Raw genomic sequence first — 23,036 nt, forward strand, 5'->3', positions numbered from 1 at the left:
CTCCCTGAGTGTAGCAACTTCCCTGATGAACAGGTTCAAGAATAAAAAGGAATTAATTACCTGTCACAATTTGAATGGATTGAAAAACCATTATGACAAATGAAAGGGAGACAAACGTGAAAGCCTGCATAATACATGATTCCACTTTATGCATTCATGCAAGGGAAAAAACTACAGACAGAAATCATATCAGTTTGTGCCTGAGATAGGGGTATGGGTAGTGTACTGACAGCAGGTAGGTATGAGTACAATTATTGGGATGCTTGAAATATTCAGTATGTTGATTATGACAGTGCTTTCATAACTGCATGCATTTGTAAAAAGTCATTATGCCCAAGAAGGGTACATTTTACTGAGGATATATCTCAATAAATTTGTACTTTAATATGTGTCCTGAGAAGACATACCCTGCCCTCCGCAGCCGCGTTTCAGTATCATGGTTCAGGTTTTGTTATTCCTGGCCTAAATAACCATACATTTATTTTCTTGTGGTTTCTGTGGTCTGCAGTCTGGCATGGCTTAAGTGGCCCCTTTGCTTAGTACCTCACAAGGCTGAACTTATGATGTGGCCAAAATTAAGGAAGAAAGATGTGCTTAGCTACAGGTTCACCTGCAGAAGAATCCAATCTAAGTCTGCACAGGTGATTTTCTCAAGATTTATTTATATATTTATTTGAACTGCAGGAAGGGAGAGAGGGAGGGAGGGAGAGAGAGAGAGACGAGAGACAGAGAGAGACAGAGCGATCTTCCATCAACTGGTTCACTCCCCAAATGCCCACCACAGGCAGGGCTGGGCCAGACAGAATTCAGGGGCACTGAACTCCATCAGGGACTTCTACATGGGTGTCAGGGACCCAATTATTTGAGCCATCATCCACTGCCTTGCTAAGCACATTAGCAGGAAACAGGATGGGAAGCGTGGCATATCCACGACTCACAGTGGTTCTCCATATGGTATGTGGGCATCCCACATAGTGGCTTAACCTGCTGTGCCACAATGCCCAGCTGTCACTCAGATTGTTCAAAGACTGTGAAGGCCTTGGCTTCTCATTGGCTGTTGGCCTGGAGATTGCTCTCTTAATGGCTTCTGAAGTTTACAGAGCCATCTCTGTTTTTAGCCACATGAACTTTCCCAACATGGCACCTGGGTCAGCAGTTAGGAGAGCCTCTACAGGCAGTTGGTCAGCTAGATGGAAGTCTCATATAAAAACTGAAATGATAGGTATGATATTGCATTGCATGTGCCATGGTTTATTAGTTAGAATGAAGTATAGGCCCCTTCCATACTCAGGGGAGTGGGGATTATATGAAGGAGTGAACACCAGGAGACAGGGTTGAAACGGGGCAACTTCTGATTTATCCTTCGCAACAGGGAGTGAATATAAGGAAGTGTGTGGGTTCTACCTACTGCTTGAGGTTGCCTAACCCACTTTGCCCCTGATGCAATGTCAGTTTCTTGACATCTTTCCCACCTCCATACAAATTGGCACTACTCACTATCACTTAAAATCTTTCTGGAGGAATTAGGTTTCAGGGGAAACTGGTTGCATGTAACCTGCCATCTGGGGAGGGTGACAGTTCACAAATTCACCAGCTATCTGAGTCTGTGGCCACCTGAACTCATGGGTTCCCATATTCAGAGCAGGGCTAAGGGAAGACACCTTACAAAGGTGAGAGGCCACTATATCAGGCACTGTAAACTTCATCAGCAGTGAACAAATATTGCACAGCCATCACAACCTTGACAAGGGCCAGCAGTGGCCAGCAATGGCTGAGCTAGTATGGGAATGAGGTTAATGATAATACTCCAAATGTGAATGGCAATTGTGGGCATCTGCTCACCTAACCCCTCAGCTCCTTACAACTTCCTGCCACCCAAAACAACATCTCAGAGGGTCCCTGAGCAGAGGGATACATACTGCAGGGAACACCCTTGCTGGTTCAGAGAACAGGCAAAAGTAGCTAGGTGGGAGTGACTCAGAGTCAAACAGAAGATTCATTCTGTAACAAAACAGAGAGTAATAAAAAGGATATAAATCAATTTCCAGCCCCTATAGAACAGTATTACCTCCCTTAGAAAAGGGCAGCATGACCATTTTTTCCTTACAGTGCTTTAAGTCAATTCCTACTCTCTTGAGGCACTGCAATAGCATTTTCTGCTTCACATGTGTATTTGCCTTTGGTTTGATGGAGATGGAATTTTTATAGACAACGATAAAAGTTTTAAATGATAGGGAGGAAGTCCTAGGACAGAATGAACTGGATCAACAAGCATAATGCAATAGGAAGAATGGAGCATACTCCAAGAGCAGTCAATGTGCCCTGTGGATGACGAGGCTGGGGGTGCCAGTCACCACAGCGTGGGATACAGTGAGTCCAACAACTGATTCCAGAGATAGAAGGTGACACCGTGATTTAGAACAGTTGAGTCTGAGTCAAGATAGACTGCACTGGGCACCTGGTTATGCGTTTAAGGAACTTTGAGCAGCATGCCTTGGGTAATGTAGAGTTGACATTCAGATCAAAAGTGGCAGCTGATATCCTACATGTGACCAGTTGAATAAAGTGAGTCTCAATGTTGAGAGAGTTTCACAACCACTTACAGAGCTGCTTTCAAGTTACAGGAAAGGGACTGAATACTTCTGACTCTATCAAAAAGATGAAGCGTAGAATCTTAATTATATTCTGTTGTTTCAATGGAAATGAAAATGGCCTAAATCAGATCGGTTTCATGGGCTGCAAATATGCTAAACATCAATAAATTGTACACTCTAGACATATGTGTACTGTATGTTGTGTCAACTGTGCTTCAATGAGAAGTTTACGACTGAACAGGCAGCAGGCCAGAATCAACCCCAGGGCTGTAATTTGGGAACCCTGCTCAGGATCAGTGCCTTATTTCCTTTCTCAGGACTAGTGTCCTTCCCCGAGTTGAGGACATCTGACCTCAGCATAGATGCATCCCTGGCATGCCTGGGATAAGCTCCATCTCAGAACACTCCAGCTCCAGCATCTCTGGTGGGCGGCTCATTGTACCTTCCAAGCCATTTCCTTCCCACCTATGGAAAACCAGTTACTATCCCAGCCCTCTGGTTCTTGCTCCTGGGGTTCTTCTGCCACTGAGCATGTCTAGCACGATGTCCCAGTGAGGGTTTGATGATCAAGGACACAGTCTTCCAAATTATGGTAAAGAACCATGGAGTTGACATATCTCTGGATGAAAAATGTTGAAAGTTCACCATGGTTCACCTGATCTGTGAGAATAAACAGATTCTGGATTAGCTGTGTAAAAGCAGAAAGGAAATTGATCTCCCCTAACCTGGCGCAGCCCATGTACTGAAGACTCACGGAATACATGGAGGTCGCTTATGGCACAGTGGCTGTGACTGAGTCCCACCTGACTGCACTTGGCACAATCCACTACTTCCTGTTCCCAGAGAAGCTCCTTCCGTATCAGCAATTTGGAGACTTCAGCAGGGAGAGGTAGAGTCTACTGCCAATGTATCTCTCATTTCTAAAGGTGGCTGTATCCAAAGGTATGTCAGGAATAAGGCTGCTTTGGAATGACAACATTCACAAGAGCCCAACTGACCACAGCTCCAATTAGCCCCTTTGTGTCCCAGGAGCTACTGCACCCTGAGGCAGAAAACCAAGGGGCCTAAACAGAAGACATTTCCATGAAGGCAGGCATTGTGTCTCTGTGCTCAAGCCTGCCATCTCCACAGTTGGCATTGGGAAGGCAATCACAAATTGTGGAGTTAACCCAGGAGGCAGTGTCCAGTCTAGAGATAAAGACTGCAGATACACACTTGAAGTGGGCAACTCACTACTGGGTGGCTGAGAGGGCCCACTGGACCACAGAGCACACTGAGAATAGCAAAATCTCCATCATGTATGTATAAAATAGGGGTCAAAAGAAGGAAAACACCATATAAAGTGCAAACACCTCTGATATAAACTGAGAGGCAGCAGAGAAAGTCATTAGCCAGGAATAAGCAGAAAATGTCTTTATTTAATGATGAAAAACGATGAACAATCTCAAGAACACACAGAAAATGTAGTCTAAAAACTCAGGACTTGAAAACTTGTCTAAGAAGTGGTTACTGACGTTTACTCATTTCTTTTTTTTTCAAAAAAACTTTGCAATAGGCCCTGTACTACCCATGGAAGAAAGGATGCACAGAGAATAAACGAGTTGTGCTTTTACTCTGTTTCCTCAGGGCTGATAGAAACTGCTCTCCAAATATAGCCTGCATGAACACTCTCCACTACCACAGCATTGACGACATCAAGGATTTGAGGCACGTATCCATCAGGAAGTATCAGAGAATCCAAGGTGAAGAAGATGGCATCATCTATCACCCCGTTTCTTCCATGTACACTAGTAATGAGCACCTGTGGAGGTAAATGATGGAAATGATTATGTAAAAGCAGCACATATGAAACCTGCTCTGCACCTCCCTCTGGCTCTCAGCTGCAGGTCACTCCATGCCCACCCGTGATTCCCAACCTGGTTGGCACATGGTGAACACCTGGGGTGCTTCGTAAACACACCCATGCCCAGATCCCACATCAGAATCTCTGGGGAGAAGGATTATGTCTCTGCTGAGAAATCTGTGATAAATATTACTCAGTGGCCATAATCTCTGCAAGTTAATGTTGAGAGAGTCAAAGAACTGGGTGAGGTAGAGATGTGGAGATAAGCAGACTACCATCTCTCCCTACTTCCCCTGTCACGTTCTACGATCACTATTTTGTCTGAAGAATCATTCAAACTGAATCCTTGTAATTTCAGGCCCCTCTGTATACCAAATCACACTCCACCCACTGCATTCATTCTTTTATTCCAGGTGGTACATAAAGGATTTGTTTTCTGCTTTTGTTCTCAGAACATTTTATTGCCTCTCAAGTAAACTATGTACTTCACATCTTAGCTTCATGAGTGATCCACATTATTCTCTATGGCACTTCATAAGTACAGCCTTTTCGACAAGGAAATACTATCCTTTTTGGCAACAAATGTTTTGTGTTAGGTTTCCCAGTCCACCCAAGAGAATCCTGAACAACAGGATTTATCACTAAAGAAAGAAAGAGCAAAGATCAACGTCAAATGCAGCATTCAAACCACCTACCTCACGAACGTGCCTGTGTCTATGAGGCCTCACTGACAGGATTGTCCTGCTCTGCATGGTTGGCTGGATGTAAAACCGAACTTGCATACAGTCATGTGGATAAGGATCGAATTCTAAAACAGCCACCGAGAGAAATTAAGTTTAAATGGTTGTTAGATTTGCTGATGCTGCATTTCACAAGTGTTCTCAGGTTGGAATACCCTAAAGCAGTTCCTATTGCATCTATGATATATTACATCATGCTATAGACATTGATTCTTCTCTATGGATTTAGCAAGGCCATATGGGGAAAAGTGTCAACAACTGCACATCAAGCATGGGCAATCTTTTTGGGAGCAGCCCAGGATGTATTAAACAATCAAAACTCTTCCATGAGAGGCAACCAAGCACAAAGGGAAGAGCACAAGCCTGAAGCAGGCTACCTGGGTTCAGCACTTACTCACTTTGCAACTATATGAAAGTGCTTATTCTCTGTGCTTTAGTTTGCCTCTAAAAACTGAGAGGCCTAACAACAGCACTTACCACGTTGACTTTCAAGGACAATTAATCAATCTCTATAAAACTCATACAATACTTCCAGGCACACAATCAGAACCAAGAAAACGTTTATTGCTATCAACAGTAGCATTGGCAGGAGGACATACTGCCACAGAAGAATTGAAATTAATTTTGAAGGTGTTTTGCACAGGGATGCACTCTATGTATGCTATATTTTACATTTCTAAATGAATATTTATAGATGATTTACAATAAGGTAAAAGTGAGTCACAAGATACTTAGAATGTAGAGCAAATGTAATTCTCAAACACTGCTATGGGAAGCTGTAAATCAGCACAACCACTTCAGGTGGTTAGCAACATCTACTAAAGCTCCACTTTTCTGTGCACTATGACCCAGCATTTCCTTGTCCTTTTATAGTCATTTCTTTGTCCTTTCCCTAATTCCATTACAATTAATTTTAGAATGACCCAAGACATGCACTGGACCTCTAGTATCTCACTCTCTATTTTTTCTATCCCTATTCCTTTTGTGGGGCTTTATATAATAGCTATAGGCTGAAAACTCCAAAATGTACAAACCTGCAGCTCCAATTAACTTCAGATTCATATATCCATATTCTTATCAAGTTATTATATACAAATTGAATTTCCACTGTTTCCATGCACCCAAGTCTGCATCTCAGTTCTTCGAAATCTCAGAAAATGAAAACCCTTCCCTTTCCACTGCTCAAATAACTTTAAACTAACCCTCAACCCTTCTTTCTGTCATACCAAATGTTTGATCCATCTGCTAATATATTCACCTCTATCTCCAAAGCATTTCCAGAATCGAACCAATCCATACAGAATCTATTTCTACTAACTTTGCCTAAGTTCCCATCATCACTTACCAGGAATATTGAATTAAACTCTTGTCTTCTCAAATCCAGTCTTGCCCTATACAGCCTATTCTCAATGCCACAGCCAGAGCAAACATCTTTTTAAGATGTACTTTATTTATATGTATCTTATAAATACACCATTAGGAACATAATAATTCTTCCCACTATACCCTCCATCCCTCTCCCCCTCCCCCCTCCTCCTCCCTCTCCAGTTTAGCTCAAGAAAGAAAAAGAAACAGAAAGAAAGGAAAAATAAAGAAAGAATGGAATATAAAAACTAAGAGAACTGTTCCTCAACAGTCTATCCCAGGGCTGTTCCATGTATTTGCTTCTTGAAGGTGATTTCACTTTTTTTCCCCTTCCTCTTTCCCCTCCCTTCCTCCCCCTTCTTTCCTTTTAGAAACTCAATTGTCTTTAATGAAGAACCCAAGGATGATGCATTTCTTGTGAGCTCTTAGACATAACTTGAACTTATGAGACATAGTATTATCCTCCTTTAAGTACACTAAATGGAAGTGATTCTTGAGAACAAGTTTTACTATTAAGTCTCACGATACAACCCTTTGGGGACAAAGGTACCACATGGGAAGTTAGTGCACTCTTGGTATTTATTTAAAAGATAACACTCTTATGTATGACATCAGTGATCACCCAAGGCTCTTGACATGAGCTACTTCAGCCATGGAAGCCTTTTGGATTGATTAGCTCAACAAGGCCATAACCAAAGTGGAAGTTCTCTCCTCCCTTCAGAGAAAAGTACGTCCTTCTTTGGTGGCCACTTTGGTGGGTCTCACCCACCGAGGTCCTTTATGTAGGACATTTTTTTTTTCCACAGTGTTTTGGCTTTCCATGCCTGAAATGCTCCCCCTGGCCTTTCCAGCCAGACTGGAATGCCTTTGAGGCTGTATCTGAATTCAGAGTGCTACTTAAAGCGATTTTCATTCTATAAGTCTGCTGTATGGCCTGCTTCCCATGTTGGAGCCTCTGTTCCTTTTTAATTCTATTATCGTTTCAAAACACTTAGTCCTATTTATACGATTACTTTAACACTTGATCCTAATGATATGGTCATTTTAGCACTTATTCCTATCTATTTGATCTTTATAACATTTAAGCTGCTATTTTTATCAGCCAGCTTAAGGGATTTGGGGGTTGTATGGCTAGTTGTTAAGCTGTACTCTTAGAAGTAAGTCCGTGGGAATGCATGTTGTATAGAGCAAACATCTTAAAGCACAATTCACCTCCTATCTTGGTGTTGAATTAAAGTTGACCTATAATGACCTCCATTTTTTGGTGAGTGCATTACAAAGCCCTTTCTATATGTAATGAAGTACAACCTAGCCATATGTGCAAGGAAGTTGTAACCTACCAAAGAGTATATTCTAGTAGGGAAGCCAGTAAGCCACAGCCACAGGATGAAGGCAGACAATTTACACCCAAATAAGGCAAAACCAGAACTGTGACAATCAGATAATCTCTATTATACCTGGTTTTTCTTTTCTAGTAATAAATACAACTTGCCACATAGCAGGTGCAAGCATTTTGAACTATCTTTCATTGGAAATGCTGCCGTTCTCAGACATTTTCCCTGTTCAAGTGCCTTTGATAAGTCTCATAGTTTTTTCTTTCAACAACTATATCATTTAAATCCCCCCAAAGCTAAATCCTTACAATGACTTCTAAACCTTTTCAGTAAAGCCTTCCCTGGATAATCTATTTGAAATTTTAACCCATGTGTTTTTTTTTTTTTTTTTGACAGGCAGAGTGGACAGTGAGAGAGAGAGACAGAGAGAAAGGTCTTCCTTTTGCCGTTGGTTCACCCTCCAATGGCCGCCATGGCTGGCGCGCTGCAGCCGGCGCACTGGGCTGATCCGATGGCAGGAGCCAGGTACTTATCCTGGTCTCCCATGGGGTACAGGGCCCAAGTACTTGGGCCATCCTCCACTGCACTCCCTGGCCACAGCAGAGCTGGCCTGGAAGAGGGGCAACCAGGACAGAATCTGGCGCCCTGACCAGGACTAGAACTCGGTGTGCCGGCACCGCTAGGTGGAGGATTAGCCTAGTGAGCCGTGGCGCCGGCCATAACCCATGTGTCCTTAACCTTATATTTTTTCATATGAGTGAGCACTTTTAGTCCTAGTGCTAGGCATACTAGCCAAGACAACGAATACTAAGGGACCATAAAAAACCTGCATACAAATGTTCTGGGGAGTTTAATTCATAATAGCGAAAAGCTGCTAATAGCTAATAAGACCATCAACGAGGCCATGAAGAAAGCATTATATATTTGATATATCTGGACTACTACTAGACAAGCAACCACACAAATGAGTCCAAAAGCATTCTTTTTTAGTAAAAAAAAAACCATGAAATATTACATAGTCTGATTCCATTGTATAAAATTCTCAAACAAAATTAAATGTGTAGTGGGAAAGGAAACAGCACTTGTTTGCCTGGAGGATGAGGACAAGGATTGCTTGAGTGAAGTCATGATTAGGTAATGTGCAGCTGGGAACACCCAAAGAAACCTGTGAAAATTCCATACCAATACAGTATCTGAGTTGCTGATACACATGTTGGAGTATTCAGGAAGTGCTGAATCAACATCTGCACTATACTTTCAAATACATGAGAAAATAAAAGACAGACTAGTGGGTAGATGGACAAATCCATGGATGGCTATGTGATAGAACAAGTATAAGAACATGTGAAAGACAGAATCCAGGTGCTGGTGATGTGGTTGATCACTGTAACACCATTTCAAATTTTCTATATATTTGAAAACTCTTAATAAAAGAAAGAAACATTAAGCTAGGATGTAAATTTCCACATAATTCTTGTTGCAGTTCACAGAGTGGCTACTAGCACAATGAAATATGAAATGCACCAAGCACTAATCTGCCTCTTTACAATGTTCTTTTTAGACACCAAATGACTAACATCCCTCTTCCCATGACTGTATAGATGGTGCTTGATCCTATAACCAATTGTCCTTGGAAATGGAACAGCTGCTCTGGTCTCAGGTGGTGATGGAAGAGGTATCCAATATTAATGGCCCAGCCAGCCACTTGGCAGACTGTTGTTACTGCTATAGTCTATGCAACAGCCTAAAAAGGCAAAATTCTGCTGGGCCATTGGGTAAGCAGGATCACTGGGAAATTTGGGATAATGTAGATTAGGTTTTTCATGAACCATTTAAGGGAAATAACACTTCAATAAAAAGGCAAAATGCTAAGCCAGGCTGCCCTATCATAAAGGGTAGAGATCACTACTAATGCTGTTGCTGTTGCTCTTGCTCTTGCTATGGGGTAAATACATAACTGCTAAGACATTTGATCATTCGGTATTTTTTTTTCATTACAATAAATTCTTTAACAGCAATAAGTATATATTTAGGGAAGATAAGTAATGAGTTGGTATTCCAAGAATGTTGTTGAATCTATGACTTGTACAATTCATCTGTGTAATGGAATGAATATGTGTGTCCTCCCTCCAAATTCTCACTTTAATTTTCAGAGAACCCAGTGTGGTTGTATATGGAGATGAGGCCTCTGAAGATATAACTCAGGTTAAATGTGATCATAGATGTGGTGCCCTAATCTAATGAGATCTTAAAAGAGGAGTCAATAGCTCACTTGCGCGCTCTCTCTCTCTCTGGCTTTCTCTTTCCCTGTGTGCACTGAAGAATGCACGTGATGACAGAGTGAGAAGGCAGCTGTCAGCAAATCAGGAAGAGAGCTCTCACCAGAAACTAAATCAGGGGAAATTTGGTCATGAAATTCTAGCTTCCACAACTTTAAGAAAATACATTCGTGTTGTTTAAACCTAGTCTATGGTATTCTGTTACTGCAGCCTAAGCAGTTTAAGGCAATCTGTCAACAGTTAGTCTTCACAAAGAGGGTTTCCACGATATCACTGAACCACAAGAAGACAAGAACCAAAATATACGGAAAGCATTAGTTTTATAACTTCATAGATATTCTAAGAAGACACAAAGACCACAAGTGCATATGAGAAGCTACAGAAAGTATATCTACATATACTTTCAGGATGCATGTATTTTCTGCTCTATAATATTTCCAACAATTTTTACTACAGTTTTTCTTAAGTACACTGGAAAAGCAAAAGAACCCCTGCTCATAGGTTAGCTACATTAGCAAAACTTCACATCTAGCTCAAAGACTCAAGAAGCTTTAAACAGGAAAAAGCATTAAATAAATTTCTGTAGGCATTTGATTCTTTCTGTCCAAACCATGAAATTGAAAGGAAAAAGGAAAATCACCTCAGATATCTAAAACTTCCCTGATGTTCACAGCTAGAATTCAATATTATGATAAGCTGCTCTGACACCCACAGTCAGATCCGTTTGTCCTCCTGTTGGACATAAACCATCTCCTGGGATGCAATCTCAGAAAAAGTTACTCTGAAACCATGTACAAAGGTAACAAAACAAAGATACCTCATAATTTTACTAAGCACAGACAAAACTAAGAATAAATGTGTATCAACGTTTCTGAGTAAACACAAGGTTCTCAGAAATTAATGAAATGATGGAGAAGAAAACCACTAGAAGTTGGTTGTGGTACAAACATTCATAACTATATCCAAATCAGCTGATAGTCCACCAAGTGAAATTGAAGGTGTAGTAAACCAATTGTATATAGTTAGTGTTTGGGGGGTTTGTGCTTATTCAAAGTACATGAACCATAAAACTTCAAAAACAAAATTAATACTGAATACAAGAAGATACTTGTCTTAGCATGGCTGTACTAGCTGTTTCTTTTTGCTGTTCCAGTCACCAGATTTTCGGTATGCTAGAGTCTCTGAAGGACTACTATGTAAATCAGTCCAATGTCCAACCCTAAGAGTGAATTTTTGGGAACGGAGTCCTTTCAATTTTGGTTACAGCTGGAAAATCAGTAAAATCATTAAGAAATATTTCACCAAAGAGCTGGCGCCTGTGGCGTAGTGGGCTAAACCTCTGCCTGCAGTGCTGGCAACCATATGGGATCCAGTTTGAGTCCCAGTTGCTCCACTTCCCATCCAGCTCTCTGCTATGGCCTGGGAAAACAGTAGAAGATGGCCCAACTACTTGAGCCCTGTACCCCTGTGGGAGATCTGGAAGAAGCTCCTGGCTCCTGGCTTCGGATTGGCTCAGCTCTGGCAGATGAGGCCATTTGGGGAGTGAATCAGCGGATGGAAGATCTTTCTCTCTCTCTCTCTCTCCTTCTGTCTGTAACTCTACTTCTTAAATAAATAAAATCTTTAAAAAAGAGAAATATTTCATCAAAAACTTCACAAATGTGGTACCAAAATTTGCTTTTCAAACTTTAAGAATATCAGAATTATTGACATGAAATTTGTAAACAGAAAGATGTTGAAATTTTCCCTTAAAAACTGGAAGCAGTAGACAAACTTAACTAACAGAGCTCACAGTGGTATTAAAAAGTAACATTGGCAGGGTCGGCGCTGTGGTGTAGCAGGTAAAACCACTGCCTTCACATGGGCACCAGTTCGAGTCCCAGCTGCTCCACTTCTGATCCAGCTCTCTGCTGTGGCCTGGGAAAGCGGTGGAGGATGGCCCAAGTCATGGGCTGTGGGCACCTGAACTGCTAGGATAAACGTTCTTCCTAATAACTTTGTTTTTGAAAAAATTGTGGATAATGCTATTTTTAAGGATTTGTTTATTTGAAAAACAGAGTTACAGAAAGGGAGAGAGGGAAAGACACAGAAACTGAGAATTTCTAACCAGTGATTTATTCCCCAAACAGCAATAATGGCTGGGGCTGGGCCAGGCCAAAGCACAGAGCCAGGAGTTTCATCTGGGTCTTCCACGAGGGTGCAGGGGCCCAAGTGCTTGCACTATCTTCCACTGCTTTTCGAGGCACATTAGCAGGGACCTGGATTGGAAGTGAAGCAGCCAGGACTTGAAACCATACCTATATGGGATGCCAGCCTTGCAATGGCAGATTAACCCACTGAGCCATGATGCCAGCTCCAATAATGCTATTTTAGAGGTACAATCATAAAACCAATCTATCAGTCAATGTATAAATGTTTCCAAATAAGATTTAATTTTAATCAATTATAACATCCTCTTTAGTTTCAAAAATGTCCCAGGTTGTACAATAGGAGGAAACTTCAAAAAGTTCATAGAAAACGGAATTCAAAGATAACATTTCTTTTTTTTTTTTAACCTATTTTTATTTGAAAGGCAGAGTTACAGAGAGAGAGAAGGGGGGAGAGAGAGAGAGAGAGAGAGAGATCTTTCATGTGCTGGTTCACTCCCCCAAATAGCCACAATGGCTGGAGCTGGCCCTATCTGAAGCCATGAGCCAGAAGCTTCATCCAGGTCTCCCATATGGGTGCAGGGGCCAAAGAACATGGGCCAACTTCCCCTGCTTTCCCAGGCACATTAGCAGGGAGCTGGATCAGAAGTAGAGCAGCCGGGATAGGAACCAGCACCCATATGGAATGTTGGTACTGCAGGTGGCAGCTTAACCCACTATGCCATAGCACCGGCCCAAATAATGTCTATTTTCTTATTTTTAAAAATTTTTTAAACTTTTATTTAATAAATATAAATTTCCAAAGTACAACTTTTGGACTATAGCAGCTTTTTCCCCCCATAACTCCCTCCCACTCACAACCATCCCATCTCCCACTCCTTCTCCCATCCCATTCACATCAAGATTCATTTTCAACTATCTTTATATACAGAATATTAATTTAGAATATACTAAGTAAATATTTCAACAGCTTGCACCCACACAGAAACACAAAGTATAGTCTGAATACTAGTTATATCATTTGATTCACATAGTATAACACATTAAGGACAGAGATCCTACATTGGGGAGTAGGTGCACAGTAACTCCTGTTGTTGATTTAACAATTGATAATGTCTATTTTCTACAAACTTTTTTTCAGACACCTCATGGAAGTTATGCACAACGCAGGAACAGCTTAAGCTGTAAGAGGGGTTGCCCAACAGAGCTGTGGCCATTGGAGGAGGCATAAAAGCACTGTCAATAGCCCAACAATGAGATAGCTAAAGGAATAATGATTCCAGGATCTCATTGCCCACTAGTCTCCTGTACGTGACCCATGGGCTAAAGCCAACTGCAAAAATGCCAACAGTGGAAATGAGGATACTTCAATGACTTCACCAGTCACTAAAGAAGCATATTGAAAAAGGGTTGGGGCTGGCGTTGTGGTGCAGTAGGTTAACACCCTGGCCTGAAGCGCTGGCATCTCATATGGGTGCCGGTTCGAGACCCGGCTGTCCCACTTCCCATCCAGCTTTCTGCTATGGCCTGGGAAAGCAGTAGAAGATGGCCCAAGTCCTTGGGCCCCTGAAGCCACATGGGAGACTCAGAGGAAGCTCCTGGCTCCTGGCTTCTGATTGGCGCAGCTCCGGCCATTGTGGCCAACTGGGGAGTGAACCATTGGATGGAAGACCTCTCTCTCTGCCTCTCCTCTCTGTGTAACTCTGACTTTCAAATAAATAAATAAATCTTTAAAAAAATAAAGTAAAACTATAAGAAGGGGCCGGTGCTGTGGTATAATGGGTAAAGCCACCGCCTGCAGTGCTGGCATCCCATGTGGGCACCAGTTAGAGTCCCAGCTCCTCCACTTCCGAGTGGAGTGAACAAAAAGAAAAAAAGAAAAGAAAAAGGGGAGCTGCATGGACCAAATCCTCCTTTCTTCCCAACTGGTTTCTGCTACTGCAGTTCTTGTTCTTGTTCTATTAAGGATGGCACAATCTGCCCGGTTCTCCAAGCTGGGAAGGTCTATCATCGCAGACTCTTCCTGCACCTCTCACATGTAATCCCTCAACAAATCCTAGAGATTCCATCAGGATAACATTTCTCCTATGTCTCAGCTCTCTTCTGTTCTGTTGCCAATGTCTAATTCTTACTGCCATAATCTCTTGCCAGGATTATTAGACATGATTTTTGTTGTCCTATAAATTTATATGACAATAATGTTCAAAAATTTATGCCTTGAGCACACAGTTGTCCCTTGGCATCCACACATGAGAATGGTTTCAGGATCCTCCACAAATACCCAAATCCACAGATTCTCAACTCCTGTACATAAATTGGCACAGTATTTACATTCAACCAAAGTGTATCATTCTATATATTTTAAATTGTTTCAAGATTTCTTTTAATACCAAATAAAATATAAATGTTTAAAAAAAGAAAAAGGGGAGCTATCCCTAGATTAACACATTGGCTAGCTAAAAAGACTTCTTTTTCTTTTTTTTTTTAATTTACATTTTAATTTGAAAGGCAGAATTACACACAGAGAAAGATCTTCCATCTGGTTTACTCCCCAGATAGCTGCAACTGCCAGGGCTGGGCCAGGCTGAATCAGGGAGCCATGATCTTTGTCCAGGTCTCCCACATGTGTGGCAAGGGCCCAAGCCATCTTTCACTGCTTTCCTATCCATTAAAAGAGAGCTGTATGGGAAGTGGAGCAGCCAGACTTGAACCGGCATCCATATGGGATGCTGGTGTTGCAGGCAGAGAGTTCACCCTCCACACAACACCGTCCCCCAACAGAAGAATCTTCTTGGGATTTAATCTGAGAATATCAGTTATGTAATTATGTTAGTATCGTCTCATTACATCAAGGAAATACCCGAGACATGCTACTTATAAAGTAAATTGAGGTTTATTTAGCTCACAGTTTTGGAGGGTCAAAGCTTACGCAAAGGTCCCATGGCAAAGGGTGGAGCATATGTGTAGGAAGAATAAAAAAATAAGCCAGGAAACAGAGAGAATGGTCAGGCCCAATCTCAGGCTTTACTAGACCTCCCTCCTCCAGGTTCCACCACCTCCAGTGCCATTCAAGGACCAAGCTTTAACACATGGGCCTTAGTGGGACAATTAACATTCAAACCATGACAGTATTTAACACAGAACCAAAGCTACACAATCTAGATCCTGATGGCATTAACAATTACCTTCTCATGCCACCCCTCATTCAAATAATACCACACATGCTTTTCACACGCCAGCCATCCTGTCCTCCCTTTAGATCCTACAACATGCCCCAATTTTTCCACCACAGGACTTTTACACATGCTCTTCATTTGGAATATTTCCTCCAGCTGGTGACTTACATTGAGAAGTCTCAAATCAAATGTCACCCCTTCAGAGAAGCCTTCTGTAATGTACTATCTACAGTAAACCAATCCCCTCAGTTTTACCATCACAGTACGTATTCCAACCCTCAAAAGCAGGCAGTCTATAATTTTTTTCTTAAGTTTATTTGTTTACTGTTTTATAGTGTTCCCCTTTAGAGTATGGAATCTGAAACACAGTGAGGCACTCAAATATGTATCTAATTAACAAGGAAATCACACATATTAACTCTTCATTATGTGAAACCAAAGAGGACCATTTCCCCTTCTTTTGGATTCCTACTATTTTTCAATCTTGAACCCTTTCATTGCTTTCACTGTATTTCATTGCTATATTCCCGGCAAGTATTCTGACAAGCCTGAGGATGACTGGTAAGAGGCCTTCTTCTTGGATCCACTTTCCCTGTCACCTCAGTGAGGTCTATTACTCTGATTCACTCCACTCATTTTGCAGCAGTAAATCTCTTCACCTGTACCTTCGGTCTTATCCTGTCCTTCTGCCTCAGAGACCTTGTTTCATCAGTCCTCTCCGCTCTCTTCTGCAACTTCAATAAATTCTCTTCACATTACAGCTGTGCTCAACTACTTCCAATCATGAAAAGAATTCTTCTAGTGAGGCTACCACTGGTGGTTACATGTTGTTGGCATGGTTACTGGGACAAAGAAATTGCACAAATTTGTACTCACAGGGGCCGTTTCTCTCATAATTGGAGACTTCTGACTGAATAGGTAACAAATTCTAGCTACCACCAGACAATGATCTTTGGAACATTAGTAGCTAGCAGCAAAGGTCAAGTTCAGACTTTACATCTAATGAAAGTGAAATAGAAACATGCCTGTTGTAGCTGAGCTGACTTGGCTCTTTGTGTCCAAGTAAAGTGGCAGTAGATTGCACTTAAAACATGTGCAAAATATTGCTTCTCTTCATCTTTCAAAATGCAACTTAGAAAAGGGATTGTGGGAATACTGAGTCCTGCTCAGACAGCACCCTGCCCAGTCTGCCTGCCCCATTTCATATCATTACAGATAGTCAATTCCCACTGCTTTCATCAGTAATGTTGTTCACATCACATCATTCTACTAGATTCACATGGCTGTCGTCTTCAATTCTACTGTGAGCTCTTTACAGGCATGGCCTAAATATTTTTTATCTTCACCTTGCCAATATCAATTCTTCTATCATAAAATGAACCAATTGTTGCCTTAGGCAAAATACAACACAATTTTATATCTGATAATGACAAATTGAAATATGATAATAGCTCTTCATCTATAACTTGAAATCAAAAGTATCAGACTTTTTATACTTTTATATTTTAAGGAAGTGAAGTTAAGGAACAGGAGGACATATAAATTGGCTTTTTAGGATGTAATGATTTAAATGTAATCAGTTGGGATTTTATAGCTAAAACTCTTTGTGTATATAACTTAACTAATCTGTAAATTGTAATAAATATTACTTCCAATTAAATGTTTGAAAAAATGAGCACACACACGTGCTCAGAAGGGTACAGGGTTATCTCAAACCCTTATTTTAAAGAATCTGGACAAAGTGTTTAAAATAGTACCTTGTAATTTTGCGAATTACATTAGAAACTCACATGCCCAAGGCTGTGGGATGAAGCACTGTCTTTTAATAAAATTTATGTATTAGTAAAATGTTTAGTTTAAAATTTATAAAATTTGCTTTCATGAAAGTTGTTTATTTTATACTAACTGTAGTCCTGTCAGTGTCATAACAAGCTGACAGCAGAAGAGAACTGGTTGCTGCTGCTAGGGATCTTTTAGCCAGATTTTGGCTTTAATTTTTGTACACAAAGAAAGCATTTTTGCAAAGTAAGTAAGTACTTATATTAATAAAAATTAGAATATTAGTAACTGAATCCAAAAAAAAATTTAGTAGTATAGCACGTGTTTTAAAAAGTATTATGAATCTGTTACTTGCTGCATAAAGTTTTCAACTCCAAAAGTACACATCAAAGGGCCATTGAGAGTGCAAACTACACTGGCAGAGTCACTAAAACCCTCTCGTCAAATAAGCATGCTCCAAATTTGACCCTGGAAATGATGCCTTTAACCATCCCCAAATCCAATTAATCAAATATTTTTTAAAAACAGGTCACATCTAATTTTCAATTTTAAAAAATATTAACTGTTCCTAAATTTGTATATATGAAACCCATGAAGTTTGTATACCTTAAGTAAAAGGTTTCTAGGTTAAAAACTGTTAACTGTACCTGTAGAAACAATGTCTACAGAGAAGCGACATATGTGTTTAGCGCAGTCAGCACCACCCATTTGAGAGCTAATACAGTGCATTGAAAAGATCCTGTAGTACTCTGCCGGACTACTGTGGTAGCAGTTATTGCAGAAAATGTTCACCTGAAAAAAAACAAAGAACTAGTTACTTCACACATAACTCAAGTTTAAAAGAAGCAATGCTGAAGTTATTGTTATTCAAGAAAAGCTTGAGACAACCATAATGAACACTGATGGGTGTATTTCAAATGACAAATGCATCACAGACACGAGTTCATAAAACAATGTTTGAGCTTCCGTATCTTTTTACTTCAATTATTAGAGGCATTTAGTAAAACTGAGGAGAGAGTAGAGAGTTCCCCTAGACTCTGTCCTACACCTCTAGTTTTCCCTATTATTAGCATCTTGTGTTGGTATGCTACACTGATTACAATTGATAAACCAATGTCAGTACATGATAAAGTTCACAGTTCACATTAGTTTCACTCTCTGTGCTGTAGAGTAACATACTTTTAAAATATGATTAAGAACATTATTTGCATACCTCCTAGATTGATATTGATACTGATAGCATTAGATTCAAAGATAAAAGGTATGCTCTTCCAGCTCTCCAGTAATTTACAAAGAAGAGTAAAAGACAAAAATAACTAGTTCAAAGCAAGTTGGGATAATTGAAAAAAAGTATTTCAAAAATTGACGTCTGGGTATTACCAAGAGAGAGTGAAGTTCACATGGAGAATATAGAATTTTCTTGTAGGAAGTATTTTGGCCTCAACTGTGAAAGAGAAAGATTTTGCCTAACAAACTGGGCTCCAGTTGGCATTGAGGTCAGGGTTGGGAACTACTAAGGGAAGAGAGAAAACACAAGGCAAGTTTGGGGAACAGAGAGGAAAACTCTAAGACTGCAGATTTAAGACACTGTGAGGACACAAGTAAGAGGTACACTTGGAAAACCACAAGGACATTGAGAGGCTTAAAAAAAAAGAGTCATGGTAGTGAATTAAGCCTGTGATTATAGAATGGACTAAAATTAAGTTTTTTCAAAACTTAAAGAAAAAAAAGAAAGAAAAGAAGGAGTGAGAATTGAGGGAGGGAGAGGTTGAGGGAAGGAAATATGGTTATCTCTTTAGATCTGTACCTATTAAATACATGAAATCTGTTCTATTTATATTAATGAATATCTTTAAAAGAGTCAGATTTGGGCTTCAACTTATCAACAAGAAGGAGTTCTCCAAAAATTTTATTTATCAGTAGTATAATGGTCTTCATTTTATATTTTGCTTGTCAAATTACATAAATAACATATGGTTATACAAAAAGTTTTTAAAAAGGCAGAGAAAGTGAAGAAGCAAAGCAAGTACCATTGTCCGTAAATCCAAAGTTTACCGAAAAAAATCATTCAGCACATACTGGTACTTACCCTGTTCCAGATGTTTTTCTCCCCATAAATATTCATTCATCATTTTAAAGGATAAAATAGGTTTGTATCCTAATAGAGTATCTACTTGCCCAATTTAATTCTGTAGAATGAACTCTTGGGAGTGGAATTTTTTGTTCTGAAGTTTAGAGTGGGAACTTGATCCATGGATGTGTATATTCATTTTCATGTTTCCTTGTAAATAGCCTAGTTCATGGTCTATTCACATTTCTCTGTGTCTTTCTAGCTATCATATGAATCTAGTGGAAATTTTCATCTTTCCTTCACATGGAAGGAGAAAGTACCCCAATCACCTCTTTCCATCTACCTCTACTACTCAGTAACCAAGTGGGAGATCCCTACCACATCTGACCTCTCTGTTCCCTGCCTCCACACAAATTCACACCCATCCTGAAGACTGAACCTGACCCCCAGTCTCCTGTCAAACTCCTATTCTGCCTCCTTGAGTTTGTCTCCCCTTGAAACTTCAACAATTCCTAAACTTCATTCACTTGGTCATTCTCAACTGGCAAAATCTCATGCCCAGGAAGGCCAATTATCCAACTGTTCTCCTCATTTACTTCAAAATGTAAATGGCTATAAAAACAAATTCAACTGTCTGGACTCACTTGCAATAAGGGATACAGATCTCACATGGACACTCAATGCTACCCAATAATCTTACTCTATACCACTAGGAAATATACATTCTCACCATCCGAAACTATCTGTACCTAAAAATTATTGCATCACTATTTTTAAATTACAAAATATTTTATGTTGATTAATCAAAAGTCAATGCACAACAGATAAGCAGGCCTTGTCTTTTAGTTTTCAGAAGAAATAAAGGCCATAGGATAGGAGCTCCTGTGTGAACATCCCGACCCCGGCCTTGATTCCTCTGCTTTCCCTCCTATAAAAATAGAAGGACATTCAGGCCCTTGCCCAAGACCACTCAACTCAGCACTCTGTCCTCCATGAAGACTAATCCTACAATGATGGCTTATTTTCAATTTTTCCCTTTCTCTTGCACTAATGTCCAAGCATATCTTAGTCTCTCCTAACTTAAAATAAAAATAAATAATTCTCTCAATCTTATTTTGCCTTCAGTGTCAGTTGTCAGTTCTTTCCTCATCCTCACAGCAAGATATTGAGAGGGTTGTCCATAAAATTAGCAAGCATAGAAATCACCCTATATTCTGTAGCATGCTGCAACCTGAGCAAAAACAGTTTCGATTTCATAGTGGGTATATGGATGAGGAAGTGAGAGTCTAGCAGGATAACATGGACAGGAAGGGAGGCAATGGAGACAGGAACTCTGTCAAGTTGTCACCTTGTAAAGGGAAAGGGGGAGCCAAAAGAAAAGGCAATGTTGAGGGCTGGGACTTGTATTTTGTGAGTAAAGATTTGGCCATGTTTAACAGCTATTGTATCTCATTCCTTAACAGAGGAAAAGCTTGAAAAGACAGGTAGATGAGAGCACTCTACAGTGCAGGAAATGGTGTGGAGAAGGCAAAGAGAATGACATCTAAAATACAGGTACAGAGAATTGGCCATGAGAGAAGACAGACTCTTTCCATTCTAATAAAACAGAAGGAGGAGGGGATAGGTGAAGATGCAGGGAGATTTACAGGTTTTGTCATTGAAACAAACACCAAAATCAGAGACTTCACAAACCTGTAGGTCTGGAAGAAATGAACATAAATAAATGAAAAGCTTGCTGAGTTACTAAACACTGCCACTCACGCAGTGGCTTGAGAGATGACTCCTTTCTGATCTTCATAGACTATTTAATTCTGATGAGAAATGGTGCAAACATGTAAATAATGAAGGAAAGCTCTCGAGTTCTTTGCAGGATTCCAATGTAAAAGAAATTCCAAAAGTTGATTAAATTATCATAAGGAGAGACAATGATAAATCAACTCCATTTATGGAAATGAAAAAAATCTAAATAAAAAGAAAGCAAGCAAATCTAGCAGCACATTACAAGAATTTCTCATCAAAAACAAAAGTGGATCACTCCTATAAAAGAATTGCCTGACCAAAGGAAAGTGAGCTGTATTTTCTCCGTATTAGTATCAGTAAAAATCAATTAAGGAAAACAACCGAAAATAACGGTATAGTAGCAGGACGTTCTGAGCAGCACAAGGCAAAATGGATAGTTAATAAGTAGAGGGGACACAAGCACATGGCGGAATCATAAATTCGCCCAGAGTGACCCAGTAGTCCACCAGAGACTGCTTAGGTCCACGCTGGGGGGAGCAGATAGGAAGGAGAAATGGCGGAGGTGTAGCGAAGGAGCAGCGCAGGGACAGAGCAAGGAGACAGGCGCTGCTCCACCAGCAAACCAGGTGAGAGGTTGCGAGCCCATGGAGCTGCAGACAGCGGCGGATAGGGAAACCTGGTGAACGGCACTTGAAGCTCTAAGTGGGAAGAAAGAGAAATTGTAGGGGAACAGGTGGAGAGGTTGGACACACCACGATCCATCTGTGTCTTCCTCCTACCCCCAACCGGACCTACAGCTGGCGGGGAGAAGCCATATTGATTGTTTACATTTTCAAGTATAAGCAGTGGGCTGCCATATTCACTTCTTGTGCACACACCAATCAATTGTGGGGGCCACCTCACAACACGCCCCACCAGGCACAAGGATCACAAAATTTTTTTTAAAATTTTTAATTGTTTATTTTTTTAACTTTTATTTAATAAATATAAATTTCCAAAGTGCAACTTTTGGATTATAGCGGCTTTTTCCCCCATAACCTCCCTCCCACCTGCAACCATCCCATCTCCCCCTCCCTCTCCCATCCCAATCACATCAAGATTAATTTTCAATTATCTTTATATACAGAAGATCAACTTAGTATATACTAAGTAAAGATTTCAACACTTTGCGCCACACAGAAACAAAGTGTAAAGTACTGTTTGAGTAATAGTTATACTGTTAAATCACATAGTACAATACATTAAGGACAGAGATCCTACATGGGGAGTAAGTGCACAGTGACTCCTGTTGTTGTTTTAACAACTGACACTCTTATTTATGACGTCAGTAATTACCTGAGGCTCTTGTCATGAGCTGCCAAGGCTATGGAAGCCTCTTGAGTTCACAAACTCCAATCTTATTTAGACAAGGTCATAGTAAAAAGTGGAAGTACACTCCTCCCTTCAGAGAAAGGTACCTCCTTCTTTGATGGCCCATTCTTTCAGCTGGGATCTCACTCACAGAGATCTTTCATTTAGGTCAATTTTTTTTTTTGCCACAGTGTCTTGGCTTTCCATGCCTGAAATACTCTCATGGGCTTCTTAGCCAGAACCGAATGCCTTAAGGGCTGATTCTGAGGCCACAGCGCTGTTTAGGACATCTGCCATTCTATGGGACTGCTGTGTATCCTGCTTCCCATGTTGGATTGTTCTCTCCTTTTTAATTCTATCAGTTAGTATTAGCAGACACTAGTCTTGTTTACGTGATCCCTTTGACTCTTAATCCTATCATTATGATCAATTATGAACTGAAACTGATCACTTTGACTAGTGAGATGGCATTGGTACATGCCACCTTGATGGGATTGAATTGGAATACCCTGGCATGTTTCTAACTCTACCATTTGGAGCAAGTCAGATTCAGCATGTGCAGAACTGTACATCTCCTCCCTCTCTTATTCCCACTTTTCAGTTAAATTTAAACACCTA

At 40.4% G+C, this 23,036-nt stretch overlaps 1 protein-coding gene across 1 annotated transcript in view; it reads right to left on the reverse strand.

Moving 5' to 3' along the window:
- Positions 1–3,992: 3,992 nt before the first annotated feature.
- LOC103351977 (cancer/testis antigen 55) overlaps positions 3,993–23,036 on the reverse strand; it is a 29,336-nt gene continuing 10,292 nt past the window's right edge. The window contains exons 3-5 of the mRNA XM_017349945.4: positions 17,905–18,049; positions 5,133–5,245; positions 3,993–4,395 (exon numbers count right to left, since the gene is read on the reverse strand). Of these exons, the coding sequence (XP_017205434.2) occupies positions 4,204–4,395; positions 5,133–5,245; positions 17,905–18,049 (450 nt within the window). The 3' untranslated portion in view covers positions 3,993–4,203. The remainder of the gene's footprint in view (positions 4,396–5,132; positions 5,246–17,904; positions 18,050–23,036) is intronic.

This window comes from Oryctolagus cuniculus, chromosome X (assembly GCF_051225735.1).
Source record: "Oryctolagus cuniculus isolate XC-2025 breed Fujian yellow rabbit chromosome X, ASM5122573v1, whole genome shotgun sequence".
Lineage (NCBI taxonomy): Eukaryota > Metazoa > Chordata > Mammalia > Lagomorpha > Leporidae > Oryctolagus > Oryctolagus cuniculus.